The 20,435-nt window shown below is 42.8% G+C and overlaps 1 protein-coding gene and 1 long non-coding RNA gene across 7 annotated transcripts; both read right to left on the bottom strand.

The window, feature by feature from the left end:
- Positions 1-457: 457 nt before the first annotated feature.
- tbcc (tubulin folding cofactor C) lies at positions 458-1,668 on the bottom strand. Its single transcript, XM_028820720.2, has one exon. It carries the CDS (start codon positions 1,564-1,566, stop codon positions 589-591), a length of 978 nt encoding a protein of 325 aa, XP_028676553.1. The 5' UTR covers positions 1,567-1,668; the 3' UTR covers positions 458-588.
- A 16,029-nt stretch (positions 1,669-17,697) lies between these two features.
- Positions 17,698-20,379, bottom strand: LOC127525978 (uncharacterized). 6 transcript variants are annotated; one of them, XR_007933593.1, is made up of 3 exons: positions 19,929-20,379; positions 19,423-19,451; positions 17,698-17,798 (listed from the first exon to the last, which is right to left on the bottom strand). It is a non-coding gene; the product is annotated as an uncharacterized LOC127525978 (long non-coding RNA). The 6 variants fall into 6 exon arrangements; XR_007933592.1 differs by lacking the exon at positions 19,423-19,451 and adding an exon at positions 18,938-18,966; XR_007933591.1 differs by lacking the exon at positions 19,929-20,379 and adding an exon at positions 19,764-19,889.
- Between the last annotated feature and the right edge of the window lie 56 nt (positions 20,380-20,435).

The raw sequence follows: 20,435 nt of genomic DNA, 5'->3' as shown, positions 1-20,435 counted from the left end.
AGGTTCAGGGGGCAATTACTTTTTCACACAGGGCCATGTAGGTTTGGATTTTTTTTTCTCCCTAAATAATAAAAACCACCATTTACAAACTGCATTTTGTGTTTACTTGTGTTATATTTGACTAATGGTTAAATGTGTTTGATGATCAGAAACATTTTGTGTTGCAAACATGCAAAAGAATAAGAAATCAGGAAGGGGGCAAATAGTTTTTCACACCACTGTATATTACCAACTGCACTGTCACCAGCTTGTGACCAGTCTTTGTTCCAACACCCCTCAAACGTGAGGGCTTTACCATTTAAACATTTAAAAATACTCGACTCATCAAACAGACTTTCACAAACGTGTAGGGGAAACGGAATTTTTTTTATTTTTTTATTCCGTACACTGAATAATGGACCCGATTGAAACTAATCCATTTTTACTATACAGTCTTAAAAGATAAGGCACACTGCTGAGCAACAACATACACTTAGTGCCACCCTTTGACTAGAAGTACAACCACAATGACAGAGGGACTTTATTACTGACAGCAAGGGGGGAGCCGCCCGACCGTTAACTAGCTGCATGAAACCCACGACTCATCTCTCACGAGTCCCATTCGCTTCGGCGCTCGTCCTCCGGTATGACACTCCAGTTCGGCGAGTGCACATCCCTGGCTAGCCAGTTAAAGTCGTCCACTTGGCTCCAGTTGTTTTTGGACTTGTCTAAGCCGGCCGTCTCAAAGTGCTCCTCGATTGCCGGGTAGCTCCAAGTGAAGGGTGCGAAGCGCATACTCCGGCAGTCCTCGATGATGGCCCGGCTGGTGACGTGCAGGTAGAAGCTGCACTCCTCGGTGTTATGCGTGCGCAGCTGCTGGCAAGGGAATACAAAGACGCAGTGGGAGCAGTCATCGATGAACACGGAGCTGCTGACGGGCCCGCAGAGGACCAGCGAGTCCCTCACCTGCCTGATGTGCAGAGTGCTAGGAGCGCCGAACAGCTTGACTGTGCAGCCCGTCAGGCGCGTCAACTGCACGTCCTGGCCATTTATCTCCGATGCCGTCTTCACCAGCTGCTGACAGTCCTCGTCTGAAAAGCCACACCGCGGCTCCACGGCCGACTCCGGTACGACCGCGGGGGCTCCTTCGGCGGCCGGTACGATATTACATTCGGGAACAACAGCGGCAGCTTCAGCAAGTGCGGCCTTACGGGAGCGGAAAGTAAACTTCTTTTTAGGAAGAAGCTGCTCCCGTCTGTCCGTGAGGGATGCCTGGAGCCTCTGTAACGCTGCCTGTGCCTGCCTCACCTCGTAAGAAGGCAAGAAACTGAGGCTGTCGTTGACAAACACCTGCAGTTTGGAGAGCCGGCTGGAGGCGTCTTCCAACTGCTCCGGGCCGCAGGTAGCTAGCAGCTCCTCCACAGACGCCTTCTCCTTGTTGAAGGTTTCAGTGAAGTAGTCGGCCTTCTCCTCTGACACCACCTGGCGCTCGCGCGTTTCCCTCCGCTTCTCCTGGGCTTCTTGTCGTTCCCGATCTCGTCGCTTCAACCTCTCCGGGAGGCCTTCTTTATCATCTACGCACGCCATAGCGACGAGACGCGGCTTCTACACTGAGCTCTTTTCCTGTTACGCGCGAGGGGACGGCAACAATGTATTATGCCATTGGCTCGGGCTCTGCAACAAGATATTTTGCTATTGGACGCGCCCTTCCGGTTTACCCGCCCAATCACTTACGTCATACCGTCTGGTTGCACAGTTGTTAAAGCTGCAGTACCGCTGCTGTCACGTCGAGCCAGTGGTGACCAAACGTTTCAATGCTATGATTTATGTTCGCATATTTATGTTTTCACATTCAAAATTTATAATTTTTGAACCACATACAATACTGTGGGTTAACAAATTGAACTCGGAAAATAAGTTTTTAACTCAGTGCAAATTACCTTTACAAATCTCAATTACAGTACCTTGTAAAAGTGGCCACGTTTAGCTTAGTCACTCGACTGGCGATCCGGAGGTTGGGGTATCGCGTAAAGTATCAAGTGCCGGGAGGAAAGGAAACACAATCAACGATCGAGGTGTTTGGCTGATTGGAGACCCCCGTGAAGCAATGGGTGCCACCGCTCCACTAAGCAATGTAACACAGTCGACGAGCTTTGTGCCCCAATAACACCTGCACTGCAGATGTGCCACACAGTTTAAACTGCTGCGCTACTGCCAGGACCGCCAACAGGAGAGATGGCCTGAATGTAAGTAGCAGGTGTTGCATCCAATTGTGTCCCCATCTGGTAAAAATGCCAATCAAACCTTGAAATCAGTGACGTTTCCCGATCAGGGCCTGCACAGAAATCAATACTACACCTCACTCTCCTCTACAGACCATTGGAAGGTCCAAATTCCATTCTCTTAAAAAAGTTAATTGCCTTTACAAACCAGGGCAATCTTAATAGCATCATAGTCCCCTGGGGCAAAGTAGGGCACTGGGCCCCCTGTTCTGATAGCAAAACAAAAACATACAGAGGCATCAGAAAAAACGTGCCCCCCCCCAAACCCCGGGCAACTGCCCAAAGTGCCCATGCGTTAAGATGGCCCTGTTACAAAAACGGCAGCAAGGAATCCACAAGAATGTGCATTTCTGTGGCTCGTTAACAGGTGGCAGTTGTGTGCACAATGCTCGATTCCTTTCATTTCACAGAACAGAAACCCGAACTAATAAATGACCCACAGATGAAGACACGCTCCCAAGACACCATGTGCACCACGACAAAGCATCTCACTCAATTTTGGTGAATTGTGATGCAGCCGTTCTCTTTGTCGCACCCCCTGAAATGCCATCTCGCACCCCCTGGGGTGGTGGGCAGCTCAGTCTGGGAAACCCTGTGCTGTGGCAAGTGCAGTGTTTACAACTAAACGCCTCTGATGTCTACAGCCGATGTGTCGTGTAAATAAACACAGTAGCTTTTGAGCACTCTTACTGCTAATTCCTTGAGACATCTCTCAATGTAATCTAATCTCTCTCTCTCTCTATAATATATATATATATATATTATATATACAGTGGTGTGAAAAACTATTTGCCCCCTTCCTGATTTCTTATTCTTTTGCATGTTTGTCACACAAAATGTTTCTGATCATCAAACACATTTAACCATTAGTCAAATATAACACAAGTAAACACAAAATGCAGTTTGTAAATGGTGGTTTTGATTATTTAGGGAGAAAAAAAAATCCAAACCTACATGGCCCTGTGTGAAGAAGTAATTGCCCCCTGAACCTAATAACTGGTTGGGCCACCCTTAGCAGCAATAACTGCAATCAAGCGTTTGCGATAACTTGCAATGAGTCTTTTACAGCGCTCTGGAGGAATTTTGGCCCACTCATCTTTGCAAAATTGTTGTAATTCAGCTTTATTTGAGGGTTTTCTAGCATGAACCGCCTTTTTAAGGTCATGCCATAGCATCTCAATTGGATTCAGGTCAGGACTTTGACTAGGCCACTCCAAAGTCTTCATTTTGTTTTTCTTCAGCCATTCAGAGGTGGATTTGCTGGTGTGTTTTGGGTCATTGTCCTGTTGCAGCACCCAAGATCGCTTCAGCTTGAGTTGACGAACAGATGGCCGGACATTCTCCTTCAGGATTTTTTGGTAGACAGTAGAATTCATGGTTCCATCTATCACAGCAAGCCTTCCAGGTCCTGAAGCAGCAAAACAACCCCAGACCATCACACTACCACCACCATATTTTACTGTTGGTATGATGTTCTTTTTCTGAAATGCTGTGTTCTTTTTACGCCAGATGTAACGGGACATTTGCCTTCCAAAAAGTTCAACTTTTGACTCATCAGTCCACAAGGTATTTTCCCAAAAGTCTTGGCAATCATTGAGATGTTTCTTAGCAAAATTGAGACGAGCCCTAATGTTCTTTTTGCTTAACAGTGGTTTGCGTCTTGGAAATCTGCCATGCAGGCCGTTTTTGCCCAGTCTCTTTCTTATGGTGGAGTCGTGAACACTGACCTTAATTGAGGCAAGTGAGGCCTGCAGTTCTTTAGACGTTGTCCTGGGGTCTTTTGTGACCTCTCGGATGAGTCGTCTCTGCGCTCTTGGGGTAATTTTGGTCGGCCGGCCACTCCTGGGAAGGTTCACCACTGTTCCATGTTTTTGCCATTTGTGGATAATGGCTCTCACTGTGGTTCGCTGGAGTCCCAAAGCTTTAGAAATGGCTTTATAACCTTTACCAGACTGATAGATCTCAATTACTTCTGTTCTCATTTGTTCCTGAATTTCTACGGATCTTGGCATGATGTCTAGCTTTTGAGGTGCTTTTGGTCTACTTCTCTGTGTCAGGCAGCTCCTATTTAAGTGATTTCTTGATTGAAACAGGTGTGGCAGTAATCAGGCCTGGGGGTGGCTACGGAAATTGAACTCAGGTGTGATACACCACAGTTAGGTTATTTTTTAACAAGGGGGCGATTACTTTTTCACACGGCCATGTAGGTTTGGATTTTTTTTCTCCCTAAATAATAAAAACCATCATTTAAAAACTGCATTTTGTGTTTACTTGTGTTATATTTGACTAATGGTTAAATGTGTTTGATGATCAGAAACATTTTGTGTAACAAACATGCAAAAGAATAAGAAATCAGGAAGGGGGCAAATAGTTTTTCACACCACTGTATATATATATACATATATATATATATATAGAGAGAGAGAGAGAGAGGCAGTCTGTCTGTCCGCTTCCACGATAGAACTACTTAACGGATTTAGATCAGGGTTTTTCCTATAATTTGAACATTCCAGTTGATTTTGCGACTTCTTTCATCGTGCTAAGAATCAAAGTTCGCTCGCTGGAGTGATTTATTCGCATTAATCTGAGACAGAGGCTGCGGGCCGAGTGGAGGGGGAAGCGTGACGTCAGGATTAGGCAGGACCCTCCTCACTGTCCTGTTTCACTTCTGTGCGGGCGGAGCTGCGTTGGACGGTTAGTCTAACATATAATAAAATGCTATTTACTGTCCGTGTGTGTGCGCGTGCATGTGTCTGGTGCCTCTGAACAATGTGATTGGTCGGTTTGACTTTGGTGACTCAGTGGTAGGGATGATGACACCATACATTAGAGGTACAAAGTTCAATTCCTGATTGTGACAATATTTTTATTGCCAAGAGATTTTTTTCAAGTCCCGCCCTCCTCTCCACCATTTCAGGTTAACGGCCCGCGCCCACAGTCCTCTCACCTCTCATTCGTGTGAATGCTTTTGTCAGACGCAGTTCCTGCGCTCTCAGCTCTTATACATTTTTATGTTTTCCTCACTTTAAGTTCCCAATAAAAGAAGACGTATTATGTCCAAATCGTATTGAAGAATTCCATCCAGAAGGCTTATCAACAGAAGAAATGAGTACAAGGGCAATCCTAGCACTGAAAAACAATGAAGTCAAAAAATTAACGTGAAAATTGTCAATCGGTTACACAGCAAATTAGTTAACTGCATATCAATAGACTCTGCTGAAACAGTTGGTGGTGATGGTGCGGAAGATGAAAACAACAACTTACAATATCATGTAGAATATCTACACCCGTTAACACCGTCTGGTCTTCCACCGCACACATTACTGTAGAAAGAAGGATGGATCGTAATGTTATTGCATAATTTATGCCTGAGTGATGGGCTATACAATTGGACATGATGAGTTGTATTCAAAATTGGTCAAACAATTCTAACATGTAAAATTTGAACAGGCGACAAGAAAGGTAATGTAGTCCATCTTCATGGGATAACATTAGACACCCAAGGAATTCTTGATATGCCATTTGTATTAAAATATTTACAGTTTCCCGTTAGAATAGCTTTTGCTATGACAATTAAATCACAGGGATAAACGTTCAAAAAAGTCATTTTATTGATTAGAGAGAAAGAAATGATATTCACTCCTGGGCAGTTGTACGTTGCGTTGTCACGATGTAAGTCCAAACACGGAATCAAAATTCAATGCGATATTGACGAAAAGTGAATTCCACATATTGTTTTTGCTGAAGTTTTAAAGTAAAAGTGTAAGTTTAAAAAGTATTTGTGTGTTAATTTCAAAGCCAAACAGAATGAAAATGTATAACACAACGAATACCTCTAACGCAACATGAAACAATTGTCTTTCAAATTATTGCGTTTTACTATTTTTTAATTACACGCTGTAATGTAAAATAGTTAGTTCTATTATGCATATGAAAATAATCTGTTTAAATTGTACATCCGCTTCGCCATACGCGAGCGGCAGAGCCTTGAAGTGGCTAGTGCATAGTGAGCAGAGACCCCTAATAAGGACAAACAAAGAGTTCAAATGGAGCATTTCAATGTCAATACAGTGGATAACGTACTCAACAATGTTGGCTCGCCTAATAATTACAAGGCACAGCCCTAATTGGCTTTAAACATGGGAAGCATTCAGAAGAATACAAATGACGTTGTTACAGTGAGTAATGGGGGTCCATCTACCATTGGCAGTACTGAAAACGTGGATGGGAGGTGAGCAAGGTGCCTCGAAGTGACAGCCACTGAGAAGAGCAAGCACCGGGCAAGACAGATCGAGACACACGAGGGTCATCAGGAAAGGCAGACAAGGAACATGGGTGACACACGTAAGAGGTAAGAGCTGCAGGCAGTGTGGTGAAGCGGCTAATGCTTCAGGCCTCAAACCCTGTGGCTGTGGGTTCAAATCCCGCCACTGACGCTGTGTGACCCTGAGCAAGTCACTTGACCTGTCTGAGCTCCCATCGGAAAACCAAAAGAAATGTAACCCAGCTGGATCATAAATGTTGGATAAAGCCGTCGGCTGTAAATGTAAAGCTATCAAATATTGTTAAAATCTACAAAAGGTAATGAAACTAGTATATATCCATTATTTCTTACTGAACAGGCTAAAGCAGGGGTGTCCAGCTCCGATCCTGGGGGGCCGCGGGTTTTCATTCTAACTTATTTCCTAATCAGTTTTCACTGCTAATTCACTTCTTTTCCCTTCATTTTAACAGCCCTAATTTTAAGGACTCAGTCCTCTGAATATCACCTCATGAATGGTACTGTAGGCCCTTGCTTTACATTTACTTATGTGGCTGACGCCTTTATCCCCGGCGACTTAACACCATGTATGGTACAATTGGTTACATTTCCTTTGGTGTTCCAATTGGAGCGCAGGCAGGTCAAGTGACTTGCTCAGAGTCACACATGGTGTCAGTAGTGGGATCTGAACTCACAACCTCAGGCTTTGAGGCCTAAAAGCCTTAACCACTACACCGCACTGCCTAAGTGATTCTTTTCTTCCTTAAATGGCAGCCAAACTGAAATGAGCTGTGAAGCGAGCCAACAGACGACCAGCTAAATCGAAGCTTCAAACTCCAACCAATTTCACTTCATCCAGTTACTTCACGTGAAGCCGATCCTTGCTGCTAATTAAACCCGTTACTTAATTCCATGGCTTGTTGTTGATTTTCTGTTTTTTCTAAGAACTAAGAAATGTTTTGGTGACCTGAGCAGATCATCCTTACTGAGACCTTCACCTTTCTTCATTTTCAGATATTATGTGACGGATGCAGGTTAGGTGCTCACGTGTCGGCTCATTTTGTGTTTTATTATTGTTTGGCTGCTAATGAAGGAAAAATGAGAAAGAACAATTTGGGGGGTCTGAGTCAAGTCAATTATAATGAAGGCAAAAGAAGTTAATGAACAGCAACAACAGGCCACTAGATATGGAAGAAGATGATCTGCTGTGGTGACCCCTAACGGGAGCAGTCGAAAGAAGATAAAACGGTTAGAATGAAAACCTGCAGGCACTGCAGCCCTCCAGGACTGGAGTTGGACACCCCTGGGTTCAAGTAATCTAACAGTTGTTTGTTCGGAGCACATTTGTAGGCCACCTTCTTATCTGAGATGGTAGCCAACTAGCAATCTGTCTGTGAATGCAGTGCTTGATATTAAGTCAAATGACTGATGGTACTCTTACAGGTAGTTATGGCGGTACAGTGACATTCACACAAATAGTTTGGTGGGGGTGTGTGTGGGGTAATACTTACAGTACACGGTTGCATCATTGCGATACAATGACAGAAAAGGTGCCAGGAACATGAAGCACAGATCATCACAATACAATGACAATCCATCAGAGCGCGTGCCATGATGGAGATCTCTGACGAGACCCTCACTGCTATGCTAAGAAATGGTGACGGTACTCTATGTTGAAACTGGAAGAGGGGCTTTCATAATTTAATGAAGAAACAGACAATGTTGTAAAAGATTGGTTTCTAAAAAATATTGTTTAGTATATTCTAGTAAGACCAGAGCAGGATTTGGCACTGGCAGGTCACAAATGAAACTCCCCTTAGTATCATTTTATTATAATTATTACAGTGATACCTTGGAATCCGCTCCAGAACCCCGTTTGAGTTCCAAGACAATTTTTCCCCTTTAAAATAATAGAAACTGGATTAATCCATTCCTAGGTCCCACATCATTTTCAAAATGATTTTAACAGTAAATACACTGTATTTTAAATTCAAATATTAAGAAATATTGTTCTTATATAAAAAATAACACAAAACAGGCACAAACGCATCAAATTAGCAGCGAAAATCACACAAGATGCTTTCACTACAGCGTCCGACAACGAACTGAACGGCAAAGCGTATGGGTGGCCTGACCACTGGGGAAATGTACGCACAAACACACACGAACAACGTGCTGGGCATTCGGATTCCGGGGCAAAATTTGCTCAAATTTTTCGTTCAGATTCCAAGTTGCTCGAGTTCTGGGGTGTTCGGATTCTGGGGGCAATACTGTATTTATATTCAAAGTGTGCCATTTTGGTTTATTTTTCAGATTAGCATCCACGTTGTTGCTAGTAGTGGAGACCCCTTACTCCCATGTGACATGGTATGATATCACTGCCTAGAGGATATTTGTGATGGCAGTGTCCACCATTTTAGATTGGTAGATAAACGTTCACAGTGCTAGTCCGAATCAATTCTGAGGCCGTCACAGAAGGACAGTCTGAAAATTATTTCTGAAGTATTTGTGGATAAAAATCAGAGAAGTTTACTTTTTTCATTCATAAGTGATATTTTTCCAAACCCCGCTGCTTACACACGAATTGTACCGAGCCGTTTGGCCAATTAATGCCGACCCCAAAAATGTGCTGCCCGGGGCGGACCGCCCCCTAGCTACGCCACTGAAAGGCACACGCCTGTGTATATATGGTCCACAATCACACTGGATAGATAGATAGATAGATAGATAGATAGATACTCTATTAATCCCAAGGTGAAATTCACATACATGCATGTCAGAAAAGACAGAAACAAAACTATCAAGTCCAGGAAACTCTCCGTGACTAAATTGTGGTTGGAGGGGCACAGACGAGGGCAAGGATATAAAACCATTTCTACAGGCTCGAGTGTATCCAGGAGCACAGTGGCCTCAAAAACTGTGCAAAGGAAGAACCACCATGCATAATCTAATGTATTTCTGGATACTTCACAGATACCACAAATAGATGCTTTAAGTGCTGAGGAACTGGATAAACCTCTAACGCTAACAGAATTACTAGATGCTATAAAGTCACTACAAAGCGGGAAATCATCAGGCCCTGATGGTTACCCCGTAGAATTTTATAAGAAATTCTCCACTCAGCTAGCTCCCCTCTTATTGGCAACATTTACAGAAGCTAGAGACAACTAAATACTACCTCAAACATTTCGACAAGCATTAATAACCGTCTTTCCTAAACAAAATAAGGACTTGTTACAATGTGCATCATACAGACCAATTTCACTCCTGAATAATGATGTTAAGGAAGAACCACCATGGACCATCCGGTCAAACTGAGAAACTGGGCAAGAAGGGCCTTGGTCAGGAAAATTACCAGCAACCCAATGGTATCTGCAACAACACTTCAAGTCCTTTGATGAGTTGAGAGAACCAGTCGGAAGGATGACCATCTCAGTGGCTCTGCATCAACCAGGCATTTATGTTAAGAGGGGCTAGAAGGAAGCCACCCTTCAATAGAAGAGGTCTGACAATTAAGTTTGTGAACTCATCCTAGAACAAGTGTTACATACCTCATTGCTGAATATCACTGGGATCACCTTCAAAATACTCAAATTGGGAAGTGATACAGTGACGCCAGCGCCTAGTCCACCCACCAAAGCAATTTTGGAACTCTTTTTCTGGAGTGGCCATCAGAGCTGTATGACTCTTGATGTCCTGAATGTCTTCCTTTCAATATTTCCTTTATCGTCGGGTAGAGAGAAAAAGTTTTTGGGGGGCTAGATCAGGTGTCCCCATCCTGTTATTATTTTTACAGGTTTAAAGCTCCCTCACAGACAGTGCCGTGTGAGCTGGGGTTTGTTTGTTCGTTGTTGTAATGCAAGCGCCGACATTCTCACGACCGCACACAAGAAGAACACAACATTAATAATGAAGGCCACTCAGCAAGACACCGCCACACATCGACACGAACACAGCTGTGAATACCAAGGTTATGAAACCTTACCGAGCTGTTTGTACAGCGCTGCCAGTGTACTGTAAGTGCACAGTGGTGAGTTCACTAACTTAATCATCAGACCTTGTATGACGGCATTTAAAGGACTCTGAGAACACGAGGAAAAAGATTCTCTTACCTGATGACACAAAAATTGAACCCTTTGGGCAGAACTCTGAGCACTGTGTCTGGTACAGACCAGGCACTGCTCATCACCTACCTACCCATACCATCACTACAGTGAAGCACGGTGGTGGCAGCACCAGGCTACGAGGGTGCTTTTTAACAGCAGGGACAGACTTGAGGGAAGGACGATTATGGCCAAATACAGAGAGGTCCTTAAAGAAAACCTGCTCTAGGATGCACACCGCCTCAGAGTGACAATCACCTGAAACATACAACCAAGACAATACTGGAATGGTTTTGGAATAAATCTCCAGACTGTCCATGAGGGGCCCAACCAAAGGCTGGACTTAAGCCCATAAAACAATCTGTGGGGACACTTGAAGATGGCAGTTTACAGACACGGCCCATCCAATCTAATGGTGTTTGACAGGATCTGCCAGGAAGAAACGAGACAAACAGCCCAAATGCAGGTGTGTAAAGCTTGTAGAGATTTACCCAAGAAGACTTGTTGCTACAACTGGTGCTTCTAAAAAGGACTGAACTAGAGGTCTGAAAAATGTCTACGAATGAGAGTTCAGTTTTTGTTTATAATGACTTTGTAAACCTCTCTGAAAACTTGTTTTTTTTTTTACTTTGCCATTATGGGTTTTTGAATATGGATTAAGGGGCAAAAACTGCAAACGTATTCATTTAAAGTGAAATCTACAACGTAACAAACTGTGTGAAAAGTGAAGGGGTCTGAATACTTTCTGAATCCACTGGTGTCTATTGTGACGGTGGATGTTAGAAAGGGACGACTTGTGCTGATGAGGATGCGTTCAGAAAGCCTGACAACAAGAATCAAGTAATTTAAAGAAGCAAATCTACACAGTTGGCGATTCTAAATTGGCCCTAGTGTGTGCTTGGTGTGTGGGTGTGTTTGTGTGTGTCCTGCGGTGGGTTGGCACCCTGCCCGGGATTGATTCCTGCCTTGTGCCCTGTGTTGGCTGGGGTTGGCTCCAGCAGACCCCCGTGACCCTGTGTTTGGATTCAGCGGGTTGGAAAATGGATGGATGGATGGATGAAATCTACACAGGAAGAAAGGATGCAGACTGACTGGACAAGATCAAAAGACTGGACAGAGATAGAAAATAAGAGGCCTGAGCAGAATAAGAAGTGTATCTTTGCTGCTGCAGTGCAAGAAAACAAATTTAGAAAGCTTTAAAACAGGGGTCTCCAACACTTCGCTCGCGAGCTACCTGTAGATCGCAACCCCTTTCCAAGTAGCTTGCCAAAGGGTTAATGAGTCCTACATAAATTTGAAAACTTGATTAGTCAAATTAGGGGAGGGCGATCTTTCCAAAAAATCATATCACGATCCACAATCTGAACTGCAATCTATCTTTTCAATGTGGCATACACTTAAGAAAATATCCAGACTCAAAATCATCAAGACATTAAGTAACACTTTTATCCATATTACTAACCGAGAATGGTAAACCGGATGGCATGGACGCAGGTACACGGCGATGGGACCATGAGACGTAAACCGCACGCGAAGTTGTATCCACCGCGCACGAAGGAGTCACGGCCCAAAAACGAAAGAGCTCAACTGACGTGAATGAGAAATGAAGCAACAACGCGCCCATAGCTAACGACTAACGACAGCCACACAAAAAAGAGGACTCTGCGCTGCAGCCCAGATTCAAACGGAAGAGGCTATGGAGGCCCCACGGGTCCATAAAGTACGGGAGGCGCAGGCGTCAGCGCCATATTGTGAGTGGCACTACTGCGGAGTGAAGGCACAGGCGTCACCGCCATATTGTGAGTGGCACTACTGTGGAGTGAAGTTAGGAATAATGTGCTGCTTGGGTCGACTAATGTATTTCAGGATACCCAACGCCGGGGGTTGGCGAGCGAAGCGAGCAGGGGGCGGAGCCCCCTTGTTTTAAATATCAGACAATGTTGAATTCAATTGTTCTCTCGTTCGCTAGCTAAGTGGAGTTAAGGACCACGCTCCGAAGCTGGCAGGTGATTGAGGAAGGCCCCACCCCTCGGTCCATTCGTGTTTCTTGGATTCGCACAAATAAATCGGGACTGCAAGCGAAATATGATACATAGCGAAATGAGAGAAGTCACAAAATCAACCGGAATAGTCAAGCAAATTATAGGAAAAAACCTGATCTAAATCCGTGAAGTAGTTCTCTCGTGAAAAGCAAACAGACAGACATTAGATTTTATATATTATATATTAGTAAACCTTCAAAATAATGTGCAGTTAAAGTCTCAACAGCATTCTCAGCATTTCTGGAGCGTAGTAGAGCCTGATAACTACAGTATAAGAATCTTTGGGTCTCCATACCTCTGCGAGTCTGACATGAATGTCATGAAATCAAAGTTCAGAACAAGACTGAACGACGAACATTTAAATGACTCCAGAAGAGTGAACCGAAGTGGCTGCACTCCACCATACACCTCTGTTTTGTCTTGGTAGAGTATTACTCTACTTTCCCCTATTGTATTATTAATATGTAGCCTTTGTCAGAATGCCTCAGATCTCCCAGACTTACCACTGTTTATAAGGTACTGTAACCATATAACTTCTCCCCACCTTCCCTTCTACGTTTATAACCTCTGGCAATTAGGTGTAGTAAAAGACAAGCTGGAGTTAAGTTACACTTTAAATAATGTATTATTGATAATATTCATAAATAATAACAATATGCAAAGTACATTTGAATACTGACAACCATAAAACCTGATAAATGCTGATGTGTAATTTCAGGTGGCACACATACTTGTTAGTTACTTAAAATGTCTCTAGTTAAGGCATCATTTTTGGTCCGCTTTCTTCAGAACAAGCTACATGCCTGTCTCAATATGGCTGCTGAGCTGTGCTCTTCATTGTGTTGTCCTTTTCAGTTCATGGTGTGAGATGGCCTTTCATCAGTTTGGTAACAGAGAGAGAGTGAGGTAAAGCAAGCAAATTTATAGGTTTTCTGTCCAACCCCTACAGCCAATAGGACGTCATGGTACTTAAAGGCTTTTGATACAAGACAGTTCCAAACAGCCATACTTCAGACCAATGGGGGGACAGAATACCCTCACACCTGCCCTCCAAACCATATGTTAAGGTAACGCTTGGCAGTTAGGCAGCCTGGCTTTCCTGTGGGGGTTGACTGAGAAACTTTAGTACAGAAATATTAGCCAAACTTGTTTAAGGCAACCTTGTCATAAAATTACAAAGAGATTCAGTCCTAAAAAGGGGGGTAAACATGAATGCTTCTCACTAATATAACATAAGTTACAAATAAAGACATACAAAATATTTATCAACTTGTATGCAACAACCTCTCTAGTTGACTCCATGCAGTGCCAGTCATCTAACTAAAAACACATCACACATGCAACTGGACATGTGACTAAAGTGACACAGTGACATGGAACAAAATGACAAATGACGAAGTCATATCTGTGGATTTGGAATTGCATTGTTTTGTTTTGACAGCATTCATGTTTTAATTCGAAATACACTAGAAAATACATACAGACATTGAAAATGCACGTGCAGGTGAACTAAATATTTTCTGTGATGCTTTAATGCAAAATGTGAGTTGTGGACACCAACATTTTATAAATGTTCAGGAAAAACAAGCTTACTCAGTTTGTTTGGGTTGAAATAAGCTATGAGAATAAACGTTAGAAAACACGAGTAGCTGTCGGCCATTTTCATTTTGTAAAAGTAGCACTCAGGGGAAAAAAAGGCTGGAGACCCTGCTTTAAAACTAAGGGTCGGCTACAGACGGGAGGAAGACTAATCACAACACTGAAGAATGAGAATGTAATCGTAATTTGTAAAAAATAAATATGCTCAAGAGACCCTCTAACTGGAAAGGAAGGGAGCTAGGCCTCAAAACGGGACAAATATAAAACAGCGGTATACTTTATGTCACTCTGCCTACATGATTTGTAGAGGAAATGGTAACCATTACAGATGAAGTGAATGAAGATCACAGTCAGAGTGCCAGGTTTCTGAAACATTAAAACAAATCAAGATTAGATAAAGTGACCGGAACAGCAAGGCGAATTTTACACAAATGAGTTATACTGGGAACTCTCAAAAAGTGGGCGGCACAGTGGCGCAGTGGGTTGCGCTGCTGCCTCGCAGTAAGAAGACTCGGGTTCACTTCCCGGGTCCTCCCTGCATGGAGTTTGCATGTTCTCCCCGTGTCTGCGTGGGTTTCCTCCCACAGTCCAAACACATGCAAGGTAGGCGATCCTAAATTGTCCTTAGCGTGTGCTTGGTGTGTGGGTGTGTGCCCTGCCCGGGATTTGTTCCTGTCTCATGCCCTGCACTGGCTGGGATTGGCTCCAGCGGAGCCCCGTGACCCTATGTTAGGATATAGCGGGTTGGCAAATGACTTGATTTACTCGCAAAAAGTCACAACAAAAAATGTCATGGCCTTCTGAGCTTCAAGATGCTTTCAACTTCTATGAAATGTTAGAAAATAAAACGTAACACTCTCAAAACCACTGACTGCAGCTCAGCGTCGTAAGAGGGCAGACACAATCTCTATAGCACTGGGTACAGGGCAGGAAACAGCGGAGGAAAAAACCTGTACTGTGGGGATACACACACACACAAACATCTCATGGACATTTTCTTGGTGTGGGATTCAAACCAACAATACCGGCTCTATGAGGAGGCAGTGCTAACTGCTGTGCCACTGTGCTGTAAAAAATAACACGTAAGATTATATTCACTAAAACAGGAAGTGCTTTATCAGTCTGTCCGCTATTCTCTACCTGCCTATCAGCTCAGCGTATCTACGAGTACAATCATCTTAAACGTTAGTTTGGCAACCACAGTATTAATAGTATAAACTATATCAACAACAGTGTACAAATATGATGGAAAAAAATATTTGTTTACAGCAGACCTCGGTGACGGAGCCATATGACTAAAGGTTACAAAGGAGGCTGACTTGATTCTGTCAGTCAGTAGCCACCCACATTTTCCTGAACTTCAGTTGTTGCCATTAGGCTGCTCTTTAGGCTCCCAGGGTAAAGTGCAACAGATTTAAGACCTCTTATTCCTAGAACTACAAGGACTTTGAATCTGGGTACCTGTAGGGATGCTGCTGAATTCTGAATTACGCTGTGTAATGGTTTAAGCACACGGGTGTTGAACTCCGGGCCTGGTGGGCCGCAGTGGCTGCAGGGTTTCATTCTAACCATCTTCTTCATTAGTGAGCCGTTTTTGCTGCTAATTAACTTCTTTTGCCTTAAGTTTTAATTGACGTGACTCAGGCCCCTTAGTTGTCTCTTTTTTCTTAATGGGCAGCCAAATAATAACGAGACACAAAACAAGCCGTCACATGACCAGCTTACCTGAAAATAAAGAAAGGTGAAGGTCTCAGCCAAAAGATTTTAAACAGTTTGGTAAATGTCTGCTGTGGCAGAATGAGAGCAGCAACAAGCCATGGAATTAAATAACGAGTTTAATTAACAGCAAGAATCGGCTTCTCATGAGGAGATTGCTTGGGAGTAAAACTGGTTGGAGTTTGAAATCCCAGTTTAGCTGGTCATCTGTCAGCTTGTTTCATGTCTCATTTCTGTTTGGCTGCCATTTAATGAAGAAACGAATCAATTCAGGAGGACTGAATCCTTAAAAACAGAGCAATTAAAATGAATGGAAAATGAGTTAATTAGAGGGTCATTGATTAGCAGAAGGGTTAGAATGAAAACCTGCAGAAACTGAGGCCCACCAGGCCTGGAGTTCGACACCCCTGCTAAGGTAATTATTCATTTTGGTACTAATCATGAGTGTGTGTATTTATGATAACACTAGCAGTCAGTTGTTGTGTCTGTGTAACAATGCCTTAAGTTTTGAACTTTCCTGATTCCAAAAAAAACAAAAAAAAAACAAATTTCCCTCTGGGATAATAAAAGCCCACCTAACTGTAATCCTACCTCATTGGTCAACCACTGATTTCAAGTATCTGACCCCAAAACACAAATGTTAAAATAATTTTGTTTTTGTTGCATCCTCCAAGATGTTCAACTAGGCCCTGGATGATCACCTATTACAAAACACAAAAGAGCGGTATCTTCTCACACTACACTGCATCACTGATCAATACACATATTGGGTCAATAAACCTTGGGGATGAACATGCAGAGTCCACAAAAAGCCACCGAGATGCACATCTGAAACTGTCACCGAAGTCCTACCCATTTCTGGCAAATACAGTACGTTGCCTAAGGGCACTAAAAAAATATGCAATGCAAGCAATTTCCCAACTGGAAATAATTCAGCTTTGGTTACACAACATAATTGTGCTCTTATGTATAAACTTAATGTAAACTTAAAAGTGCACCCAAACAAATGCATATAGTGAGAAGAAAGGTCTTAAGAGGGCCACTAAACACCAGTAGACATTTTCCTTGTTTTGGGCTATTTAGTTATCCATCTTCTCAGTGACAACTACAAATACCAGCATTTAAACTACAAACCAGGATCCCATGACCAGGAAGTGGGAGTCACGTGTCCAGTACTCCTAATCTAAAAAGAGTCTTACTAAAACAGAGTCAGGGAATCAAGGAATCTCAAAAAACACTGGAAGGAAGGGTGAAGCATAAAAAGTTGATGAGAAGATAAAGAGAAATCTACAATGTATACACATGGTTCACACGTACTGTACAGTATCCACAATTAAAAATATGTAGGCCATACTCACACACGTGAGTTTATTTACCATTCTAAAAACTGGCACACTTAAAACTTTGCCTGCATGTGAGCAGGTTGTCACAAAGTCACTTTTAAAAACTGCACATAACCATGACAGGTGGTCATTAAAAGAAAGAGGGCTAACACAAATTCATCAGTATTAGCAAACATGCTATCCAAACATTAATGAAAGTTTCAGAGAATTTGCACACAGACATATTTGGTTTCTGTAGCTTATTACCTCAAAATGAAAAGCAGCAGATGAAATATTTCGGAGGGCAGAGGGTGTCTGAAGCACATTGAAGAGATACTCAGGAAATGAAAAGCAATGCCTTGCAGTGGAAGGAATGTCCATCCTTTATCATCTATAAGTAAATGATGTATTATTATTTGTGCCAACCCTATAAGCCCCACCATAATCACCTTATAAATAGCTGGTCACTTGTGCCAACCCTATGCCCAGCATACCTATTCACTCAGGAAATGAAAGCAATGCCTTGCTGTGGAAGGAATGTCTATCCTTTATCATCTATAAGTGCTAGAGGGCTTTGCTCGCCAACCACCCGGCCTGCGCTACGTGCCAGCCATTTCGTGTCTCTGCCGCTCATGTATGTGGATTTCACTTTCACCAAACAACAAAATTTTTAATTCTCGCGGATAAGCCTCTTCATTGCGAAGAAACACTACTTTTCCCTGATGGCAACACAAATTAGACAATCTACAAGTCTCCAATTTAAAGTTTAAATCAAAACAATATCTACATATTTCTGTCATATCACCCATGTCCATATATTCGATCTCTTTTCGCTGTTCCGTTATATCACCGAGTAAAAACTTCCATTTGTTTGTGATCTTTACTATCATTTTTTTTGAGACATTCAAATTTTCGTACTTCCATTATCTCTAACCTGCTCTGCATGTGTATTGTGCCAACGTTTTTAAATTCTTTGCAATGTTCTACTTACGTCATCTACTCTTTGTCTTTTATTTCCGGCCCCGGGTGTGGTTAAATCTCTTGGCACAAAAGTCTCGTCTCGTGGGACGTGAAAGTATCTCTCTGAAAAAGTCACGTCTCATCCCAGGAATTTTTTTATTATAATAGAGAGAAATGATGTATTATTATTTGTGCCAACCCTATAAGCCCTGCCATGATCACCTTATAAGTAGCTGGTCACTTGTACCAACCCTATAAGCCCAGCATACCTATTCACTCAGGAAATGAAAAGCAACGCCCATTCTTTAAGTAAATGATGTATTATTATTTGTGCCAACCCTTTAAGCCCGGCCATGATCACTTTATAAGTAGATGGCCAACCCTATGCCCAGCACAGCTATTCACTCAGAAAATTAAAAGCAATGCCTTGCTGTGTAAGGAATGTCCATCCTTTACAATCTATAAGTAAATGATGTATTATTATTTGTGCCAACCCTATGCCCTCATACCTATTCACTCTGGAAATGAAAGCAATGCCTTGCTGTGTAAGGAATGTCCATCCTTTATCATCTATAAGTAAATGATGTATTATTATTTGTGCCAACCCTATAGGCCCTGCCATGCTCACCTTATAAGGAGTTGGTCACTTGTGCCAACCCTATGCCCAGCACACCTATTCACTCAGGAAATGAAAAGCAATGCCTTGCTGTGTAAGGAATGTCCATCCTTTATCATCTACAAGTAAATGATGTATTATTATTTGTGTCAACACTATAAGCGCTGCCATGCTCACCTTATAAGTAGTTGGCCAACCCTATGCCCAGCACACCTATTCACTCAGGAAATTAAAAGCAATGCCTTGCTGTGTAAGGAATGTCCATCCCTTATCATCTATAAGTAAATGATGTATTATTATTTGTGCCAACCCTATAAGCCCTCCCATGATCACCTTATAAGTAGTTGGTCACTTGTGCCAACCCTTTGCCCTCATACCCTATTCACTCAGGAAATGAAAGCAATGCCTTGCTGTGTAAGGAATGTCCATCCTTTATCATCTATAAGTAAATGATGTATTATTATTTGTGCCAACCCTATAGGCCCTGCCATGCTCACCTTATAAGGAGTTGGTCACTTGTGCCAACCCTATCCCCAGCACACCTATTCACTCAGGAAATGAAAAGCAATGCCTTGCTGTGTAAGGAATGTCCATCCTTTATCATCTAGAAGTAAATGATGTATTATTACTTGTGCCAACCCTATAAGCGCTGCCATGCTCACCTTATAAGTAGTTGGCCAACCCTATGCCCAGCACACCTATTCACTCAGAAAATTAAAAGCAATGCCTTGCTGTGTAAGGAATGTCCATCCTTTATCATCTATAAGTTAATGATGTATTATTATTTGTGTCAACACTATAAGCGCTGCCATGCTCACCTTATAAGTAGTTGGCCAACCCTATGCCCAGCACACCTATTCACTCAGGAAATTAAAAGCAACACCTTGCTGTGTAAGGAATGTCCATCCTTTATCATCTATAAGTAAATGATGTATTATTATTTGTGCCAACCCTATAAGCTCCGCCATAATCACCTTATAAACAGCTGGTCACTTGTGCCAACCCTATGCCCAGCACACTTATTCACTCAGGAAATGAAAAGCAACACCTTGCTGTGTAAGGAATGTCCATCCTTTATCATCTATAAGTAAATGATGTATTATTATTTGTGCCAACCCTATAAGCGCTGCCATGCTCACCGTATAAGTAGTTGGCTAACCCTATGCCCAGCACACCTACTCACTCAGTCCTGGCACTTGCCCTACTTGCACTAGTCTTGTGTTTATTTATTTTTTTTCTCGACTGTTCTGACCCCTCCCATCTCCTGGGGACACTCCCACCAAAGTCAACGCGGGTTCCTGCTTTCCTTTTGGAATACCGTGACGGTCCCTCCGTTTCTCACGAAGTTTCCAGTCTTTTGGGACTGTTTGTTTTTTCTTCCCCAGCTCTTTCACGTGGACCCTTCATAGTCAGTACTGGTTACTGCTCAAGTTCTACTCGGTATATCCCCGGTTAGCACGAGTTTCAGCCACCCGTCCAGAGCATTAGTCTTGGCAGGACCGAATGCTGCCGGGACTGGTAATAACTCCCCCTGCCCCCCCTCCTCCTCTTCCTA

Source organism: Erpetoichthys calabaricus, chromosome 15 (assembly GCF_900747795.2).
Source record: "Erpetoichthys calabaricus chromosome 15, fErpCal1.3, whole genome shotgun sequence".
Lineage (NCBI taxonomy): Eukaryota > Metazoa > Chordata > Cladistia > Polypteriformes > Polypteridae > Erpetoichthys > Erpetoichthys calabaricus.
Note: the sequence above shows the minus strand (reverse complement) of the source record. Positions and strands in the feature narration are given on the sequence as shown.